Here is a 22,145-nt window from a genome sequence, read left to right as displayed (position 1 = left end):
GGAGTGCCCCAAGTGCTTATACTGGGTCGAGTACCTGGTGGACTATTAGGCCTGTGTGTCCCCGAGGACACACAGAGCTTAAGAGGGTCCCCCCTCAGGGTGGTGGCAGCACACGTTACCCCCGGACTCTGCGGTGGGGCTCAAAAGAGGGTCTGCCAGGGCTTAGGCGCCCCTGGAGAGATGCATGGAGTCCAGAAGGTGGATGGGCATAGTGAGGAGGGAGGCTCAACACAGGAGCTCCCCCTACTGGCCCGCCAGTGTCCACTGAAAATGTGTTCATTAAAAACGCAGAGGACAGATAAACAAACATCTTTTTCATATTTTATTTTGGGGCTAGAGTGCTGATGCTTAAGAAAGGAGAAAGTATCAATTAACTTATTGTAGCTGGGTGTCTGCTATTAACTAAAAGGTTCTTGCCCCACCTGAATTTTTTTTTGCTAGATCACATAAGCCTCTAAAATGTCAAGACTTTAAATTTTATAAAGTAGCATCTCATGTTAAAAAAGTTCAACTAAATCTAACCCTGGAAACATGCAGAATACACAGCTAGTGAAGTATGCATTAGTGTATGATTACATTTATATCCTATTGCACCTTTTTTCCATGAGACTGTCTGGCAGGCAACTTCTCAGGACTGCAATGTTTACTCTCAAAATAGTTAAAGGCGAAGTCTGAAATGAAGAACTACACCTACTTTGAAATCTAAGAGCATCCCTTAATCTCCTTGTAACAGGATTTGATTAGAATTCCATTAGGAAAGTTCACTAGTATTTACCACCCAAACAAGTAGAACTGCAAGTCATGTGCCTTGTGTACTATAAATAACAAATAAAGTAGTCCAAAATGCTGTATAAACTTACCTCTGTAGCCTGCGTCTTCCATCCAAGCATCTGGCTGCACAACGACTACTGCAGCATGTTTCTAGGATTTTAAGACAGGAAATAAGAGAAAAAAAGCTACTCTTTTACATATTGCATAAAATCACTCTTTCCTATCATCCTGCAAATAGCAATAACTAGATAATTCTTTGCTTCATTGAATGGATCCAGGAAGGGAAGAAAGAGGAGAAGAAACAAGAAATGTGTTAAGTTTTGTAAGATTATTTTACAATGGGTTTCTGTCAAGGAAGGCCCGCTGACTGTAAGTTAATGTACCTTTTCAGTGTAAAAAGCTAGGCTGACCTTTATCATCAAAAGAAATGAGGCAGGTGGCCTGGCCTGTACACATTGCCGTCTGAAATCTTAATAGATCACTTAAAGCTAGCATGCCTCTTGGCACAATTAGCAGGAGAGGCCAATATATGGAATAGGAGGATTAGAGCCACTTAAAACCAGCAGAGCCTCAGACATGCAAACAGCACCTCCTCTCTCTACATCTGCATACATCAGTATCTCACAAGCATGTGCACCCCCCACCCCCAGATTGCTTACTATATTAAAGGGACTAGGTTATGAAGGGGTTGGGGGGAGGGAGAGGGAGGAGGGGGGAAAGAGGAAAAAAAATCAATTTTACATTGACCCTTACATCCTTCACTAAATACTTACTGCCTTATGAGTGAATAGATGAAGCTGAGTCACCACAGAGGCACCACAAAGCTCTACCATCCACTCTAAATTTTCTGAATAAAAATTAGAGAAAAAACCAGTACATTACAACAATACACCACCACCATGGGGATCTACAATTTACTAGTGTTGCTATTCCAAAAAAAATTAGGCATAAACAGAGGAGCCTCTCTCTTCTTGGCTTGGTGAGGGGAAGGTAATCATTTAGCTGGAAGAACAATGGCTGTGATAGGGTCTTTCAAGCACTGCAGGTAAAGAAGGGAACAATGGGAATCTCAGGATTCCAGACAGACAAGTCATACCCTTCACTACTTCATGAAGAAAAACAGCTATGAAGTCAGTTCATCTTAAAGAGAAAACCATCCAATTAAAATTGGACTCGAGACTTAGCATAGAACCAGACATCGCGTTTAGACTACCATAACATTTTTATGGTAGCACAAATACTGAGCAAATAGATGTCACTACAGTGTTGTCCCACATTAGTGGCATGACAAAAGGTGTGCTGCTTTATTGTGGCACATGTCTATTTGGTCTGTGTTGGTGGAGTGTGGGCAGCCTAGAGCTGCTCACACTTTCCTGCTAACCTGGGCAGGTGCTCCAGGGGCTGAAGAGGCTCCGTCCTGTGCATCTTGGGTAGGATGCATCCTAGGGGTGCATCTCTACAAGTGGAGAAAGACTGCACAGGTCCCAACATGAAGGCACAGAACCCAGGGAATTCCAGGCACCCTATGCCTCCACACCACAACCTGAGTGACCACAGGCCTCATGCAGAGGCATGGGTCCAAGTGGGCAGGGGTGGCACGCAGAAGCCAAGTAATCCCTGGTACTTTGTGCCTCTATGCCAGGCCCACACAGATTAGTGTATCTGTGTGAAGCGTGGGTTAGTGTGGATCCTGGGAGACTGAACACTTAGGATTCCCCAGCTCCCACGCTGCCGTGTGCCAGAACCTGCACTGATACATGTCTCCATGTAAGGGTATCACCACAGGTTCTGGCAAGGAGATTGCAAGATAGCATAGGAGCCAGGGAATCCCCATGTACCGTGTGCTTCCATGCTAGGATTTGTGCTGACCCATGCCTCCAGGGTGGCCTGGGACTCAGTGCAGGGCCCAGGAAAGAGGCATGTGAGTCAGGAATTCCCCAGCTCCCACACTACCCTACATCTCCTTGCTGGAGACCTGCACCAACCTGCGCTTCAGGCAGAAACAGAGTGGCGCAGGAGTCAGGGAATCCCTAGCACCATCTCCTTACGCTGGGATGTGCACCAACCCATGCCTCCACCTGAAGCATGAGTCAGCACAGGTCCTGGTGTGGGGCTGCATGGGAGCTGGGCAATCTCTGGACATGTCCCATCACAGCTGATCTGCTTCAGTTTCTAACTTTAGAGATACAAGATAATCTCTAATTAACATAAAGTAGCCAAATTATTTAATTTCAAGTCATTTGCTGAACTGTTGGTGAAGAGACATGAAAAAAACCTCTTAAGTGAAGAATCTGTAATCATCACTGCACTAGGAATGAGCACTGCACACTTTGTGGTAATTACTCTAAATGTCAAGAGATATGGGAATAATTCATCCAGTCAAAAATAAATGCGATTCCAGACAAATTAGAGCCTGGAGCAGAAATGAATGAAGAGAAGCAATGGGAAAAATATGTGCAACCTCTACTGAAAAGTTTCAGTACTTAAATGTTTAAGCAACTCCATACACCTGTAGGTTTTAAACTAATGAGAAGACTACAATCCACTTCATTTATCTACTCTGTGTATAACTGCAGGCTTTAATATTCGAGTGTTTTTCACAACTGCTCTTTTGCAAGATTAAGAGGAGATAAAATTACAAGGTGGTCATCTCAATTGCTAAAAAGGTAATGGGTAGGAACAGTGCTAGGGCAGAAAAATACTTCAATTAACTGTATATTTTTGACAGTATATAAAAGCCTTTCTAAAGAAGTGCAGTACTTATGGCATCTTTCCTTTTTTAAAAGTGAAGAGAAAAATCCCAGAAAAATTAAATGGAAGGAAGATCATTTTAAAAACAATTTCATATGATCAATGTAGGCACTGACAGAAAGTGGAGACGTCATACAACTTGTTTTGACAAATCGTGGAAAAGAATCAGAAATGCCTAATTTCATGATAAAGTAGGTTCTTCTAAAATCCCCATAATGAAGAATAAGCCCTAAGCAGTCTGCTGCAGGCACCTGGACAGAAAAGACCAAGAAAGCCTAGATTTCACCTCTGATTAGACCTTCTATTATGAGCTGAAATCTTTCAGCCTCATTTGAACTGGTTCTGCAAGGTAGTACCATTTTCCTCAGTAGACATATATGCAGAATGAAGAGGTGCTTAGTTTAAGGAAAGGATAATTTAGCCCTAGATGATTCCTGAAAGGTTACAGGAATGACACCTGTTAAGTTCAGTATTAAAAACCAGCCACGCCTGATCTGTCACGATATACTCCCCTCACCCCAAATAAAGTACTGCTGCCCCAACCCTATTCCTGCACTGTACTCTAATTAGGGGACTCCAGCACTGGAGTTTATTACTTACTTAAAAATGTTAATGATTACACTTGGGTTTTCTAGGAGTTGGAATTTATCTAAAAGGGTGCAGTATTTTCCTTAAAAGGTTCTACTGTTTTTTTCTTTTATTCAAATTTACTTTTAGGAACATCTATAGCAGAGATGGGCAATTAATTCAACTGGAGGGCTGTTTAATGACTTTTGGCGAGCTGTCAAGGGATATAAGGGTAGCCTCATCCCTTGACAGGTGTCCCACCTCATGATCACCATCTTGGGACCAGAAGTCCCACCCCACTAAACCATGACTGTTGCCACTGGTAGTCCCTCCCCATACCCCCGGAAGTACCCCTTTTGGAAGAGGGGGAAGGCCAACCTGGAATTGGAGAAAAAACAAATCGTATACTAAAAATCAAACATCGACTATAACATATTTTATTTTTTTAAAAATGTCCTGATTTATGTGTGCTTGCATAGTGTATATAGAGGTCATTGCATAATGGTTTGAAATAAAGTCTTACTTTTGTATATTGTGTGTGGGGGTGTGTGATTAGGGTGCATGTGATTTCTGGGGGAGGTGTGGGTGGGTGTGAGGTTTGTGGGGGGCATGTAGATGCAGCCATTAAGAAGGGAATTGTAACCAAAAAGGAAAAGTACCATTATGCCCCTTTATAAATCCACAGTGCATTCACATTTGACTATGTTCTGGTCCCCACACCTCAAAAAAAGAACAACTAGAGAAGGTACAGAGAAGGGCAAAAAGGATGATTAGTGATATGGAGGGGCTTCAATATGGGGAAAGACTGAAAAGGCTAGGTCTAGTCAGTTAAAAAAAAAAAAAAAAAAGACATGCTTGAGGGGGAACTTGATAAGGGTTTATAAATTACTAAATGGTGAAAATAATGTAAATAGAGATTTCTTATCTACTTTCTCTCACAATACAAGAACTAGGGGGTCACAAGATTAAATTAGTAGGTAGTAAGTTTAAAACCAACAAAAGGGAGTTCTTTTTCCACACAGTGTGCAATCTCTTGGATGTGGACAGGCTTGAGAGTCCAAAGGAGAGCTACTCCCATGATCAAAGGCCAAGAGAGCAAGCTTTATGAGAAGAGGCTAAGGGACATGGGACTCTTCAGCCAGGAGAAGAGAAGGCTGAGGTAGGACTTGGTGGCAGCCTATAAGTATATAAGGGGGGTGCACCAGGATCTGGGAGAACAGTAGTTCACCAAGGTTTCCCTAGGGATAACAAGATCTAATGGCCACAAACTTCTGGAAGGCCAATTTAGACTGGACATAAAGAAAAAAAAAACTTTTTTATAGTCTGAGTGTCCAGGGTCTGGAACAGACTCCCCCCTGCAATGGTACAAACACCTACTCTGGACTCTTTCAAAAAAGAGTTTGGAATGGTTATTGTGCTGGGATCATTTGACCCTAGAAGACTTCCTGCCTATGGCAGGGGGGTGCACTTGATCTCGCAAAGTCCCTTCCAGCCCCTAATGTCTATGAATCTATAAAAGCATGGAACTCCGCCACAAGATGCTGCGGAAGCTGACAGTTCAGAAAGTGTTTGACAAATCCTTGGAGGAAAGGTGCATCAGTAGCTATTGAGCAGGGGAGTTAGGAGTACAGCTGCTGAATCAGAACGTCCTAAACCTTAAATACTGGAGGCTGCAAGTGAGAGGAACAGTGGGGAAAAACAAAGCTGGTCATAGCCAGTTCACTCACTCACAGCATCCATTCTCTGCCACTGTGACACAGGGCACTGGGCAAGATGGACCTGGGGGCTGACCCAGTAAGTGGCTGTTCTTATGTTCTAAAGTTGCCTTATTAGCAACATAACCACACTGGCAACATCATGCTGTGAATTTCTGTGCTATGCACAACACTTAGGGGCAACAAATTGGAAGGGTTCTACATAGCCAAAATCTCTTCTATTTTTTTTTCTATTGCCATGCATCCAAAACTTTTCTACCTCCAAAAAGCAAGCAATGTATAATAGTGTGATGAACTTTCAGAACTGTCCCTCAAAGAAGTGCATCTGAGCTTTTAAGAGACTAGCTGTTTTTTTAGGAGTTGAACTTTGCTTAAAAGCAAACTGCATATTGAAATTCACAATGTAAATACAAATGTTTCCTGTGGTTTCTAGAAATTTGAATATACTTATTTCATCCAAAATCTCATACCTGTGTTCATATCCGTGAAAGGCCCATAGCAGCAGATCTCAAAGTCTTTGAAGAGCTGAAAAACAAGGTACACGTTAACAGCAGAAAAACAAGGTGCACAGTGCCATTCTGGAACAGACACTCAATAAAAATGCAGTCGTGAAACGGTACCTGTATAATTGTGGTTCCAAGCTATGTTCTGTGAAGTAGTTATATGGCCTGAGGCTCATCCCAGTAGCCCACCATATTAAATGCTTTGAGAAATCAAGCAGAAGAGAATAGCAGGACTAATAGGTCCTTTCTCTTTCATGAAAAGGGCTGATAAATGAAAGCACTGGAGACGCGCCCTATAGAACACAGGTGTTCTTAAGGAAACGTTGGCTGTTGGTACTTGACTTATGCAAATGCCAACACAAACTTACCTTGGACAAGAGTGGAAAAAAACCATCTGCTTCCATCCCCACTCCCAAAGTCCATCTACTGTGCAAGCAGCTTGAAAACAAATGCATTTCCTAATCAGCTAGATTTTTAACTTAAAAATTGACATTTTATTCTACAATACCTAATGATACTAGATACTTATCATGTCTACAGCAATTTTACCAGCTCCCAGAAAAGCTATTTCAAAAATGGTTTGAGAGACAAAGAAATTCTCATGCACAAAGTGTCTGTCAATCAACCTCACGGACCCATAAACAAAGTATAAAGGTCCTTCCTTCCAGTGGAAGTGATTTATTATGTCTGAGGAGGAAGCTATTTTGCAGTTAACATTTGTTCCATGACCCACTTGCTTAATCACTAAATTAAGGTCTGCAACTTGCACAACAGCAACATAAAATTTTTCTTTTAAGCTCCAACATAAATCTTAAAATCAGGAGAGGCTGCAGTTGTCCAATATGCACAAACCCTATATTTGTTATCATCATGCTCGGAGCAAATGAAACCAAGAATGTGCAATACAGTATCATTCCAATTATAAGATGACCCTACATTTAAATCTAATCTACGTTTTCAGGAATCTACATTTTCAATCAGTTGAATTGAGGAAAAGCAGCATCTTCCCCTGAATATTAATTGATAGTTATTGATAAAATCCTTAAACTATTACTCCCCTTGCAAAATCCAATGGGAAAAATCAAGGAAGCCAGGGAAGGACCCAATAGGTTAAATACACAAAAAAAATACTACGCTAAGTTTTAAAAAAAAAAGCATAATGGGTAGGGACCTACTTAATACACAGGGGCTGCACCCTGGTTTTGGGGGGGAGGGTAAAATGCAGGCATGGGCACTCATTTTGCGAGCGGAGTACAGTGGCCCTCCCACATCTGATTGGCCGAGGAGCCCCAATGTCCCCACCCATTGCTACTGATTGGCTATGAGGGCTGCCTGTCATGTTGCCGTGCCCCTTGCTGCTGATTGTCTGCAAGGGCTGCCCTGCCCCTATGCACCAATCAGTGGGCAGGACTGCATGACAAACAGCCCCTGCAGCCAATCATGTGGGTGGGGGGGAAGGAGGCAGGAAATGGCGATATTGCTCACTCTGAGGAACCAGAATTTTTTTTTTTTTGGTCAGTGTTCATCCTCCCCCCCCCCGACACATATTTTGCAGACACTGTGAAATCTGGCATTTCCCATGAAATAGTGAATTTGGTAGGTCCGTAACAATGGGTGCAGCTACACATGCAATTAATGTGAAGCAATAAACTGCAGAGTAGTTCGAGCCAGAGTAAATTGGTCCTGGGTGCAGCACCTACACGTGTGCCTGAGACAGCAGCATTTGAGCCGGGGTGGATCAGGCCTGCAGCTTGCTGGGCTGATTGGGGGCAATTTATGTCCCTGGTTAGCATTTATACATGTATTTCAGTGCAGTTAATTACTCCGTCATAAGATCCCCGACACTATCTTACAGTGGAGTTAATTAGTTTACTGCGCCCTAATACCAGCATATGTAGACGGTGACACTTTACTGCAGAGCTAATTAGTCTGAAATTCAGAATGCAAACTTCATATGACAACATGTAAAGCCAAAACTCTAGATTCAAATATCCCTGGGTTTTAGTGGTTCAAATTTCAAATGTTCTTAATTTTTTGAGGGTAATGCGAAAGGAGGAAGAGGGTAGATGGATGAAACATTTTCTGACAATTATTTTATTTTGCTAGGAAATGTTACTTTTGTTGAATCCAAAATGTTTCACTACTGGTTTTGACCAACTTCCAGTGAAGCACAGGGAAGGGTCCAACAGGACTCAACATGGTTTCCTGGCAGCTCACCTTGTAGCTCTTTCCTGGCTCTATGGCTTCAGTGGTGACCTACCACTTGGATTACCTTGGGTCTGGAAGCCTCATCCTGGCAAAGGTCTCTTGAGGCTTCCGAGTCTTCTTGAGGAAGAGTTAAAGCCTGCCTCCCCCTCCAGTGGAGCACACCAGGGAGATCCCCAGCAACTGTGGAGCAGTGGCATTATGAGTCACCCAGATGTTTGGCCCTTCCCTGTATGAGCTGAGCCTGCCATCACACCAGAAAAGATGATCTTACATAGCATCCTTAAAGACCAATCAGTGTGGGTCTTCTTGGCAGGTATGATGCCACCAGGTGGCAACCTAGTGGTGGTGTGAACATAGTTATTCTCAAGGCAAGAAAGAACAGGCCAGATTATTATACTTTCAGCTAATAAGCCTTGGTGCTACAGAAGTAGGTTAACAACAGTATGTAGTCTTGAAGTCACTAGTGAAGTAAAACCCAAGTGTGTTGTTAGACACACCAGGCTTCTGGAAACGCTATTTATGGAAGGAAACAGAGCCAAGATTACGACCACTTCCAATCAGTAAAATAGCATCTTCTGCAAGAGCTAGTCTAGCGAATTTTCAAAATAGGTAATTAAATGTTCTGCCTAAGACTCTTATGCAGTTTCGGTTGATACAGTTTACTTATCCCATGTTACTATGAAATGTTGCTGCACACTGTTAAACAACTAGGGCAGAATTCTGTCTCACTTTATGTACCCAAATGGTATTACCCAGTCCATTCTACAGGCCTCCTCTTCAAAGGTGAGCCACTGCCCCTTGTGTTTAATTATTAGAAAAAACAGATGGAGAACAGTGGGAAAGTTTCTGCCCAGCTTGAGCAGTGATCCAGGCCTGAACCAAGGACCCTCTCCCTTCCAGACCACAATCCATCTTCACTGAACCACATGCACTTCAGCTTACTCAATTGCTCCTGACCTAATACAACTCCCTGGACTGAGTGCCCAGACTCCAGTTTCCAAGGAGCAATGGAAAGGGAACTCGATAATGTTTAACCTGCAGCCTGGCAATTAAAACACTGTGTTGGGAAGTTGGAGAGATGCAGATTCAAACCACCTCTGGATAAGGAGTGCTTAGAACCAGTCTCCTGCTTCCTGGGCAAACATCCTAGCCACTAAACAATCAGGCAAAAGCCATGGAAAGACCTTCCCTGGAATTTCAGGAATTATGCTCAGGTATATGCTTATGGAACTGTATACCTGCTCAACCAGAGTGCAGCCTATTGAGTACGCTCAGCAGTTGTGTGGACATTACGAGTCAACACTGTATATGGCATAGGATCAATAGCTGAGTGCAGGTGCCAAAAAAGTGCAGTTATGTGGGTGGTTTAAATGTCAGTTGGGCATGTAAAGTGAAATAGGGTTGAATTCCACCATAGTGATAGCAACCTTTTTTAATGAAAATTTTCCCACTGCTCTCCATCCATTTTATTTAATGATTAAATGCAAGTGCCAGTGGCTCAGCTTTAAAAGGAAGGGGAGACAGATCTCATTACCCCGCAGGTTATACTGAGAAATTTTATTCACAGATATTTGTAAAATATGACTTTAAAATTCTTAGACAAAAGAGGCAATAGAAAAAGAAAAATACTATTACCATTAAGTCACCTCCTACAGGAGTTTAAAAATCAATTTGGCTGCTTTCAAAGACTAAATAGTAAACTACCTCCCCCCCAAAAACGTTCCACATACTTTTCTTGCTTTTTATGTATTTTTCTTCTCCTCCTGCTCTCTCAGAAGTGCCAAAGTGCTGTAGAAAGACTGACACTTTACAAACTGGCCTGGATGCTACAAAACAAGATGTTGCTAGAATATGTTTAGGTTCAGCACAAGGGTTTGACCATTACTAATGGAAAGTAGGAAGATGCTGTTTGAAGCATCTTGCTAGACTGGTCCATTACATTGGTGTTCAACTTTTTTGCTTCATGGGCTGGGTGGGCAATGCCCAGCCCATCTGTGGGCTAGATACTGCCAGTGGACCTGATCTGGCCACATGGGAGAGAAGCGGAGTGGCTGGGCTGTGATCTGGCTGCATGGGGCTTGGGGATTTGGTAGTGTAAGAAGCAGGGGTAGTATTAATGTCACTGTAGAACTTCTTCAACCCATGGTGAATCTCATGGTCCAAATACCATGGTACCACAGGCTGAATTGCCCCTCTCATATATGGTAGGGCATGGTTGAAGAGAGAACTTTGCCCTTGTTCTGTAGGCCACTGGTTACTTATATTTGCAGATAAAAGCATATTTCCCCCAAAACCAATTGGAGGGGATAGTACCATATTGGTGAATGGAGAGACTTGAGGGAAAAAATCTATGTAGTTCCAGGTAAAAGGGCAAAGTTCCCCCCAAATTTAGAAGACTGATCCCAACTGATGGCACAAGCCATATGATGAAAGGCTGAGAGAAACAAGTACATCAGTTTAGACACAAAGGAAACTGAGGTTGCCATAAAGAACAGAACAGTTTTTCTTCCTTTTCTCCTTTACTACAGAAGGCAGGATGTAAACAATGGAGTTAAACTGCACCAAAGCTGGTTGCAGGAAATACATACCCTTACTGTAAAGAAGAGTAGACAGTGAAACTAGCTGCCCAGGGAAGTGGTAGAAATCTCCTTTCACTGGAAGTTTAAGAGGCAGCTTGACAGTCTTGGATAGTATAGGAATAAGCATGTCCTATATCCATGCAGGACTTAAAGTCCCTTCCAACCCTGTGGTTCTATGCTATAACTTTAACAAACTATGCCTGCAAGTTTTTAAGGCCACAGAGTATTTTCACAAGCCCAAAAAAGAATAAAATCAAATGAATGAAAGCCACCACCACCAACCAAGTTTCACCACTTTAAAGGTTCTGAGTAAACCCATTTTCTTTCCTACTTGTGGTAAGACATCATGACAATGGAGTATATTTTAAAGATTCGTCACATTGAAAACTTCTCTAGCAATTTAGTTAAAAGGGCCATGTACACAGAATATTAATATCCATCTAAAAACAAACAAACCTAATTAATGGGAACAGAATATCATTTAGAGAAAATTTTGAAGTCAAACATTAAGTTAGACATCACAGGCAGGCACTTGGTGATAACAGTCCATGTGCCTTCACATAAGAAATACCATAAATCAAGGATAATCAACCCCTAGCTCCCTGGGAACTGCCTCCCAACAGAACATTAACCCAGCCCACTTCCATGTTATAAAAGATGCAATTCATTCTTGGTATGTAAAGACACTGAATATTTCTGTTGCAGTGCTGACAGGCCCTACCAGCAGCAGTGCAGACAGACTTACCTGTACCCTTCACACATTCAATTCTGTACATGTGATTTCATCAAAAGATCAGAACAGTATTTCAGCTATTTAACTGGCACAGTAAATATAAGTTAAAGCAAAATGGAAACCTTTTATAGCTATGAATGCCTTTCATGCTGATGTGTTTATACCTTTCCAGCCTGGGACTGTCTAGCTCTCTTAGGACCTTGGTGGTTTCTCCCATTGATCACATCTCCTCTCACTTCAAAGTCAGACTGGAAGATAATCAGAAAGGCAAAAATTAGAGATGGGTTAGGCCTGCTCTGTCAGCACTTGGGACAAAGCAGGAAAGAGTACTCAGATTTCAGAAACGTGAAACCTTACAATTAATGCACACATAAGACTGGCTAAAAGGTATTGCTCTCTAGTTCACACTTTCTTGCAAAGTAAACAAAATCCTGTGGCTTTATCAAGCCAATGTTTCTTTAAAAGGAAACAAATTTTACAGAATATAGCAAACTGAAAAAAAATTGTAGAGGAAACTCATTCAAGCAAAACTAACAGTATATAACCTAGAACTTAAATTTTTTCAACATTTATTTCATTTTAAAGCATTCACTTAACATTTAGATTATCAAGGACAACACTGTATTTGCTGTTAATCTAAGGCATGTATCTGTCTCTAAAATCAATTGCTTATTCTTCAATAAAGCCATAACAGATTTCTATGCAGAATCAGCAGGGAATTTTAAAGAAAGACGTAGATGTTTTTATTAAGAGGGAGGCAATGTCTGTTCTTTCTCATATTTTTCTGAACAGAAGATGCTTAAAGCTAATGGGAAACAACAGATTGCCTACATCATTGACCAAAGACACTAAAATATGAGAAGCCTCCAAAAGGGTATGGTAGGGCAGAGATGGAAAATGAAAATCTGCCAGAGTGTCTCTGGGGACTGGAACAATTTATAAAGATTTTTGTTTTTATAAAGGCTTTTTGCATATTGGCGTCTCTTTTTTGATTGGAGAATCCGACAGCATAGTGACATCAAGACACTTCTCCATTAGAATTATGAAATTTTGTAGTAGGCCAAATTTGCCAAAATTTTGGGGGAAAAAAAATGCTTGAAGCAAAGAATACGAGAATTACCCATAGGAAGATGGATGGAATAAATAGACTATTCAGAAAGTCTATTCCATCCAGGAAGAGCATACACAAACTGCAGATGCTTGCTCAGCCTGACAAAGGGTATTTCTATCCAAAACTTGCTAAGAAGATTTTTTCCAACTATCTGAGTTGGTCTAATAAAAGTATTACATTCACCCAAAGAACCTTGTCTGCCTGTGTCCTTAGACCAACACAGCTACAACCTATACCACTAATAAACCTAACACTATAACAACTGTGGACTAGCAAGATTCATACCTTTGGCATTTCACTGTTTAAAGAGATCAGACCTACCTCATAAAGTATTCTTCCTTCCTTAAAAGACTGAATAACCCCTAGAAAAAGAACAGTGAAAGAGGGGGGCAGGTCACATTATAAATCAGCCAGAACCTTCTTTTCAGTACCAACAGTATACATTTGGCTACCACCTCAAGCCCTCTTGATTATTTACTGATGCACGAAACAAATGATTCAGCATTTAAATAAAATTGTTTGTTGATTTATATAAGTAGTATTCAATGCCTGAAAGTGCTTCTAGCATATTTCAGGTTAATGCTTCTTTTTTTAAACAATGTTAACTCTATAGTAACTCATTAATAGGCTTTTAGGAGCTGCGTTCCATTTAAATTATAAAGAAAAAGCTAGCATCTTTGGGTACAACCATGTATTGTTAGTTATGAAGCAATATGTACAGTACTTAACAAGAAAAAAGACCAAGTATTAAGGCTCAATCCTTGCATGGAACTCTGCAAAGTATCAGAGGCTAATGTGGTAACCTATTATTTTGTAGAATTCCATGTAAATATCGAGCCTTACAGATTTCCATGTAAATGCATAAACATTTCATGCATGACACATGAAATGTCAATTGTACAGTGTCAAGAAGCATGGTGGGGGGGAAGGAGCGGGAGGGGACAGGTGAAAAGCATGGAGCTTCAGAGGAAAGTATACTTACACTGATAGCTAACTACCCATTTTCTTCCTGCGATGCCCAGAAAGTACTTTAGTGTACGCTCACACACTAGATCCATATCTGCAGATGAAATAAAAATATATAGAGTTCACTCTAATATTCATTCTCATATTGACTCTACATAAAGTAACTTTGAAACGCTAGCCCATAGGAGACACACAATATCCCATAACTTGGATACATAAGTATCAGTATCCCAACCTGTGTCTGCTAAAAGGATGCAACTCTGTGTATAGTCAGTGTATGCTGACTACCTCATGCCATTCAGCCCGGTTTAAATATTGAACAGAGCACAGACAAGGAAAGGCCTGAAGAGTTGCCAAAAATACAACACATGCAAGTGACATATGTTAACCCTTCAGGTTCTCCAACTGTAGTTGTCCCACGAAGTTTCTCAAGGAGAAGGAAAAAATACTACACCAGAATGACAAAGATTTCCTCCCCCTGCCTTACTACATTAATATAAAGGGACAGGAAAGCCAATGTGAGAAGTCACATCTGATCTTTAAGCATCTCAAAATGTTTTGGCAAAGCAAGATAAACAGAGTATTTAGTATAACTAACTAGATTCTGAATTTTTTATTTATTAGATTCATATGCTGCCCTTTCCCAAAGAAAGATTCAGGGTGGCTTACAAATACAGATTAACTGCCTGCAGCAGCCCATAAAATACATTTTAATATGTAAAGCTTTTTTGTTTAACAGCTGCTAGTATATTTAGTAAGGAGCTTAAACCTCACCTCTGCCAAGCAATTTTAATTTTGAGTATAATAAAAGTTCTGAACAGCGAGGTTTTTATACTTCCCAGTTATTATGCTAAACATTTTAAGAATTTAATTTACATTTGGAAAATTTGAAGCTGTTCTGTGTACTTAAGTGTTTGTTTCTTCAAGTCTCTAATAAAGAGATTCATAAGGTCCTACTGCCATATTTGTGATCAAATACATCTTTCCCCCCAAAATCAGCGCTCTAAAATTAGGGTGCATCTTAAGCAGAAGAGCTCATTTTTTGCACTAAAATTGAAGCATAGGGATAGTACAACAGCTACATGGGAGGAGAGGGGGGGCATGGGGGAACAGAGTATAATCTCCAGTCACCGTTTTAACCCTTTCACAGCTGCTGCCAAATTGGCATTCGTTTTTGGCTGCTAATTAGGCAGTGGCAGCAAAAAGGTTAAAATTTTGGCTTATGCCTGAACAGCAACTAAAAACTGGGATTCAGCCCTGTGGTCAGGATTTAGCCATGCCTCTGGGAAAAAATTCTTTCTTTTCTCATTCTTTCTACCAAAAATATGGTGTTATTTTTATTTGAGGTTTTACAGTATATAACAAAATATAATAAGTACACAAGACGGTTTCAGCTGCAACTAAAAAAAAAGGTGAAAACCCCTCATATAGTTGTTTTCTAAAGCTAATCTGTTCTAGAAAGTATGCCCGAACCAGGTTGCCAGTTATGCTGTTATTTTGTTCCTACGAAGTATTAGCTGCATACATTCTTTCCTAGAATTAGTTCTTGTTTTTTGTATAAACTACAGACTTTTTTTTGAAAATTAATTTAAGTGCCATTCCAAAGCCTGAGGATGTCTCTCTCAAAAACACATACTGCAGTTTCCTTCAGGGCACAAGCATTCACAAAGAGAAACAAGGCTCTTCCTCTGGCTGGTTTTGAGTTATCCTTTGTCATTCTGCTACTGACACCTGTTCTAAATTGCAGTCAGCAAGCCTGAAAAGTGACATCCATTGCTCATCTTAATGGGGTGTTAAATTAAAAATCATATCAATGAAACCTTATAAACAAGTAAATACAATGCCAATTCATCTGGACTCCATATATTGGAATAAGACACAGATGGGTTTATGTTTTTGTTTAGGCCCAGAAACACAACCACTAAAACAGAATAGAGTAGTAGGTCATAAATCCCATGTCTTAAACTTCATCATGCCGAATGACTTAGCCTGGAGTAAGCATTTTCACTTAGCCTGGAGTAAGCATTGTGTGTGGCATTAAATGCATGGTTTGTTCGCAGTAATCTCAACACACCTGTTTTCATTATGACATGGGTTGTTCCTTCAGTGATTTGATTAGATAAAGTGCTCTGGGTTTTCCAGGCAAACTTCTGCACCAGTAACTGAAAACAAGAAGACACTGAATTAGAAATAATTGATTTTTAGGTATCTGACTTTGAACAGGAGTTTTTCATATTATAAATATTTGGTCTCCAACACAGCTGAAGAATTAAAACGTGCACCAGTTGAAGTACATATGAGAGATCACTCTTAAACAAACAAAAACAAATGAAAACATTGTATGTCAGACCCAGAAATTCAACCATTATTTAAAAAACTAGATTAATTTTGCCTTTAAAAGAAAAATCTGACTACCATAAATGGATCAAAGTGAAGCAACACTGTATTTTCTCACATATTACACACCTCCAAGTAAAACTAGCACCTTGTTTTTGGGAAGGCGGAATGTAGAAATTGATTTTTCCAGAGTTATGGTCAATTGTGTGACAGTCAGCCCTCCTGGAAACACAGTGTCCAAGAAGTGTGGCATCCCAGGAGACAGTCTGTGTGAGGCAACAGGAACTTCCTGGTGTGGCAGGACAGCAACAAGGCTAGGGCAGAAGTGTTATTTCTTTACTCTAAGTAATTCTTTCTATAAGTTCCTGTACATAATAAAGTCTTTTTCTATACCACAAGCCTCACCAAGCTACTACAGAGTGCATGCAGCAGCACATTTGCCCTAAGCCAACTCAATTTCTCCCAGTGCTTAGCCAAAAGCTAAAGCCGTGAGAGGGTTAATACAGGACACGATGCTTGCTGGGCCAAAGACAAATACCAGCCATGTTAAAAGGTATTAGAGCACAGTGTTTCTACATTTACTCTACTGAAGGAGAAAAAGTCAGCTTCTCTGCTTACAACAGGCACAATTTTGGAAGGCTGCTTTTGGGGTGGGGGAAGGGGGAAATGGTGCTTGTGGTATGTGAGTAAATACACTATGCTATACCGACTCGGTTTGAATCAGTCTCTGAATGAACACTGCCATTGAAAGGTATACAGCAACTGAGGTATTAAAAACAAACAAACAAACCAGAAAAAAACACCTCAAACTCCCCAAAAATCAAAATTCTGGTGACTACAAAACAGGAAGTTAAGATGTAAAAGGTCAGTGATATTACTTTCCATTATAGCCTACTTACCAAGAAGGATTGTGAAAAGCAAGTTCATTGCAGTAAAAAAAAGTAACTAGGTAGCAGATGAAGTTAGCCAGATACATTATTTCTCTATATCGAAGGGATGTCAAACTTTCAGCCTACAGAGCCATGTCATTTGGCCCACATGGGGCCCTAGAGGGGCCAGGAATTCAGAAGCAGAGACCTACTGAAGATGTCAGGAGTGGTGGTGAGGGGGAGTAGGAAGTGATGGCTTCATTAACCCCTGTGGCACCCTCACCCTAGCACATTTGGTTCCGGCCCAGGAGACCAGGCGAGATCAACACCCTTGCTTTAGTACCATCATCAGTTATAATTGGCTGATAAATAATTAATGTTGCTTGATAACAAGGGTTATCAGCAAAAAACACCAAAAACAGTATTTTCATATTGATAAAATAGTTCATCAAATAATCCCATCCACTCTCAAGAATCCAAATCACTAAGACCTAGCTGCATAAATTTATGGAATACTCTCATGGACCCAGAGGGACAGCCTTCTATCTTCAGCTCTCTCTGTGCAAAAATGAAGCTTATTTCCTACCTATGGGGACTTTGATCCTGAAAGCTTGCAGAAAAGGACAATTTTCTTGCCATTTTCCAGTTGGTCTAATAAAAGGTATAATTTTGGAACCAAGAGTTCTAGTTTTTTGTATATAAATTTATGGAAGGTACATATGGGTTGAACAGGGAGTTCTGACTCGATCCGGGGGTACAAGACATAGAATCACGTATTTGCAATCCCCATGTTTAGATATAAAAGGTAACTCTACTGTGGAAGGTGTCTGGTAATCCCATTTTTCAGGACTTTTGCTAGTCATCAGCAGGGACCAGGAAGAAAACCTTCCCCATCCCTCATGAATGCTACTGGCTTCTGGGGTCTCCCCCCACCCCCCTAAAATTTTGAATGTTGGTCATGGATAAGGCTGGAGTTCTTCCTCAGAGGTCTTGGGTGTTGGCTGCAGCCAAGGCTGGGGATTTTGATTGGGGTGTGCCAATGTGTCTGCCAGAAATTCCTGGAGAGCAGGTCTGCTCCTCTGGCTCATGATCAGACCAATTGCCATATTTGGCATCAGGAAGGAATTGTACCCCATGGTCAGATTGTTTTGAACTGTGGGGGTTTTAGTCTTCCTCTGTAGCACAGGGTGTGACTCTCTTCCTGGGGTCTCTTGAGCATATATTAACAACCTTTACAAAAGCAGGATGTTGGCCACCATGGGCCCCCTGCTTAACACCCTAAATTGCCACAGGTTATGTCTTGTGTTGCACCTGGGTTGACTCTGTAGTTTTGCTAAAGAGGTTAGAGAATGGATTTGTATAGGGTGGTTTGGATACGGATGATCCTGCCTCAGGTAACGCGCTGGACTAGATGATGACCTATGGAGATCGCTTACAGCCCTACTCTTTTATAATTCTATATTTCTGAGTGGCAGCCGGAGAACAGCTTTTTCTTCCAGATATACTAATTGGAGGTACTGTGTAAGGCCAAAGTAAAGCTTAGATTAGACCACTGTGTCCTAAAAATGTGGATCATGAGGAGGATACAGATTACTCAGGCTCATGAGACTACACCCCATACCAAGTTAACTCAAGGCGAAAGGAGTGAAAGCACAAACTGACCAACAGTACCACCACCAGTTCATAGCAGAAGTTGCAACCATCACATGGTACTCATTCTCTCTATGGAGAAACACATTTTACCAGGCACTATTGGACATCACACTGCAGTCAGCCTTTTTAAAACAAAATATACATATTTGCCAAGTTATTTTAATTAAGCAGCTACAAAGCACATGACAAGTGACACATTAGCTTAATAACTCTTTGCAGTGCAATTAATCAAAATCTTTATAACCAGATGTAGACCACATTCTACTTTCAGGTGGGACTTACCTACATTATAAATTCATCGTGGTTTAACAAGCTTGGAGCAGAACTGATCAAGACCCAGTTCAGGAAAGCATTCTTATAAGGACAGCTTATCAGGACTTGCTTACATTTTAAGCATGCACTTAAGTCCCACTGAAGCCTATAGAACTTAAACATGTACTTAGGCTCTAGTTTTGGAAATCACTTAAGCCTGTTCAACTGGCAGCCTACAGGCCAATGGGTTAAGTTGCAGCCCCCATGCCCCTGACTAGCCACCAGTACCCCCATAAGTCTGGAGACAACAAACAGCCAGAGTCTCTGGGCTCCCCCTCCCTCCTCTGTCTTCCACTTTCTGTGGCTGTTCCAAGGGATGGGGCAATGTGGTGTGGTGCAGGGAGCTGAGGATCAGCTTGGGGGTACACAGTGCAATAGTAGAGCACTGCCGTGGGCACCGTGAAGCAGTGAGGAGACTCATAGCTCATCCTAATGCAGCCCATGGGTATGCTGCCCTGACCAGAGCAGCTCACGCAACATTCAGTCCCTGGCTGCTTAGAAGCTGGACAGCCTGAACTTATGAAATGTATACAAGTAGCAAGAACTTCTGTAGTTTAGAAATGAAATATTTTAAGAGCTCTGATGATGGGCAGGTGAGAGCAGAGGGCAGGTCTAGAATACCAGGGGTACAGAAGGTGAGGCTAGAGTTACACTAAGACAGGGAGGGAAGGGCATATTTACTCATTGTTTTATGCACTGTGCCTGGCTCTACCTCCTGCTATCAGCTTGCATAACTTGAACAGCATATCTTCTCACATGTAAAAGTAGTTATGTGCATAAGCATTACATTATTATATAGGTTTGTACAGATGCACTGTCCTTTACTCAGGAACAATGCACTATTCTACCTGCTGATGAAGATGCCATTTCTAGCCATTTAAAAACTCTAAACAGTATTAACAGTGTAATTCCTATCAACCAGTTTCCAAAGTCCTTAAAACTGACAAATTAGGTTATACGTAACTTTAATACTGATAATACTAGAACATTTAATCTATAATTCAAATGTATAGATTGCTTCATGTAGAGGTTAAAAATGTTTTTAGGACACAGGGGTCAGTATGCATTTATTAGAAGGGGACCAACAAAAGAAAAAGAAATACACTTACAAGTTCATGCTGGTTGAGACCCGATGCTACGATTGACATTTTTTTCCTGCTGAGCACAACTGGGCTTTTGGCATTTTCTTTTCCAGCTCTATGGTGTGGAACATGTGTAGAGGCAAATGCTCTCTTCTCCAGTTCACATCGCTGAGTATTCTTCCTATCATCAATATTGGAAGGTATGGCAGAACCATTCGTTGCTTCTGCAGTTTGGCTGTGGGAAGGCCTTTTAAGAAACTTTAAGGGGGAGCTGTTTGGAATCCTGCTCATGTTTCCACAAGGACTGGTGAGGATAGCAGCACTGTTTAGTTTTGTTCCAGACTTCTGCTCTGTTGTATTTTCTGAAGGAAAGAGGAATCAGTCACTGAACCAGTCTTAGTCTTTAAATTAGTTTCATGCTTGTTCCAGTCATGTTGGAGAAGGTTGTTCTATCTTTTAAGTTTATAGGCTTACAGTCACTTTTCTCTACTTATTTATTCACTACTTCGCTTCTATTTTATTCATTGTTTAATATAATCAGGAATCATTATCCTCCTGATCTAAAGAAAAAGGGTACTGGAAACATCCATGAAACCTTATAGAATAAAATTCATAATATTTTTGGGAAATGTCAATTTGAAACCAAAATATTAAGAATCATTAGTACCTTAAGAGTGCTTAACCAATTCCTCATGGCAAGCGGTACCTTTTAAGAGAAAAGAATTCATAGACTACATTTCAATAAGTTAACTATACATTTTATGAATAAGACTTTTCAGCTCTTTTCTTATTGATATATAAACTACATTAGTGGTACTATGGAGATCCCTTCCATAGTACCAGTAAATTCCAGTCAAATTCATATGGTGGGTTTGTGCTGTCTGAAATGTTACCTGGTTCTTTCCTGTACTGGTTACACTGTTCCTCTGCCTCTTGTACTAGCAGCAGTGCCGCATCACCTTGTTGGGACTTTCCTTCCTGAGAAGGAGTGTTGGGTTCCAGTGCAAGAGTCTTTGGAAAGCTATGTTGCCAAGCTTCCTTATTCAATAAATGAGATTTAGAGGTGGAAAGAAGTGAAGCTGAAGACCTCAAAGTAAGAAAAAAAATAATTATGAATTATTTATGCACTAAATTCTCTCTTTAGTGACCAGACCCTTTGTATAACAATAGTGAAATTATATGTTCAGGAATGATTAGCAACAAAACTGCTATGAAGGCAGAACAACAACATATCTGAACATATAAAAGACTACATCTGTCAATATGCTAAACTGTCAGGCAAATTTTCTCAAATTGACCCCAAGTGATAAATGCTATTAAGATTGCTCTTAATGGCATATTAGCAGTGTTTCACTATATTATTTGGTCTCTCAAACTAGGAAGTTAATTCTAGTCTTTCATCCCCCTAGCTCTCAAACTTGACTAGAACCTGAGTCACTCAACACAAAAATCTTCTCCAGTTCCACTGGACCAATTTATATCCACTCTGTTTCCTCCAAATAATTGTTCAAGGGCAAGTTTGATCTCCCAGATGTCTTCTGACTGACACATGCAGGGAAAACACACAAGTGACCACAAAAACAGCACTTAAAGGTAACTAACTCTTTCCTTCAAAGGAGAATTAAATATACCTACACCATCCATGATTGATGTTTGATTAATCAGTTCTTAATCTCAAATGAGGGGGATTCCAAAGCCTAACTAGCCTATTCTAATACTGCACTAATTTTACAATTAAAAAGACTGATTTAATATCCAGCCTAAATAATCCTTGTTAAAATTATGCTGATTTCTTTTGCCTTTCCCTTAGTGGTCATTGATCAGAATCCTCTTTACATTTTTTCTCTTTTTTAACATCTTGGAAGGCTGTTAGGTTCCTTCTATAGGCTTCTCTTTTCTAGGGAAAACAAACCCAATTTCTTTACACTAATTAGGTTGATCTTTACTATGCTTATATATTATTGCAAAAATTAGATGCTATTTATTTT

The 22,145-nt window shown here is 40.6% G+C and overlaps 1 protein-coding gene across 5 annotated transcripts in view; it reads right to left on the bottom strand.

The window, feature by feature from the left end:
* Positions 1 to 22,145, bottom strand: part of BRCA1 (BRCA1, DNA repair associated) — a 65,434-nt gene that overhangs the window by 3,442 nt on the left and 39,847 nt on the right. For all 5 annotated transcript variants that reach the window (XM_019505365.1, XM_019505389.1, XM_019505381.1 and 2 more), the window contains 9 exons: positions 21,051 to 21,244; positions 20,185 to 20,519; positions 15,979 to 16,066; positions 13,921 to 13,998; positions 13,260 to 13,300; positions 11,992 to 12,075; positions 6,275 to 6,329; positions 1,545 to 1,618; positions 861 to 921 (listed from right to left, as the gene is read on the bottom strand). In XM_019505365.1, coding sequence (XP_019360910.1) covers positions 861 to 921; positions 1,545 to 1,618; positions 6,275 to 6,329; positions 11,992 to 12,075; positions 13,260 to 13,300; positions 13,921 to 13,998; positions 15,979 to 16,066; positions 20,185 to 20,519; positions 21,051 to 21,244 — 1,010 coding nt within the window. The remainder of the gene's footprint in view (positions 1 to 860; positions 922 to 1,544; positions 1,619 to 6,274; positions 6,330 to 11,991; positions 12,076 to 13,259; positions 13,301 to 13,920; positions 13,999 to 15,978; positions 16,067 to 20,184; positions 20,520 to 21,050; positions 21,245 to 22,145) is intronic.

This window comes from Gavialis gangeticus, unplaced genomic scaffold (assembly GCF_001723915.1).
Source record: "Gavialis gangeticus isolate Ggan-Ray unplaced genomic scaffold, GavGan_comp1, whole genome shotgun sequence".
In the NCBI taxonomy this organism is placed as follows: domain Eukaryota; kingdom Metazoa; phylum Chordata; order Crocodylia; family Gavialidae; genus Gavialis; species Gavialis gangeticus.
This window is presented reverse-complemented; position numbering and strand designations above follow the sequence as displayed.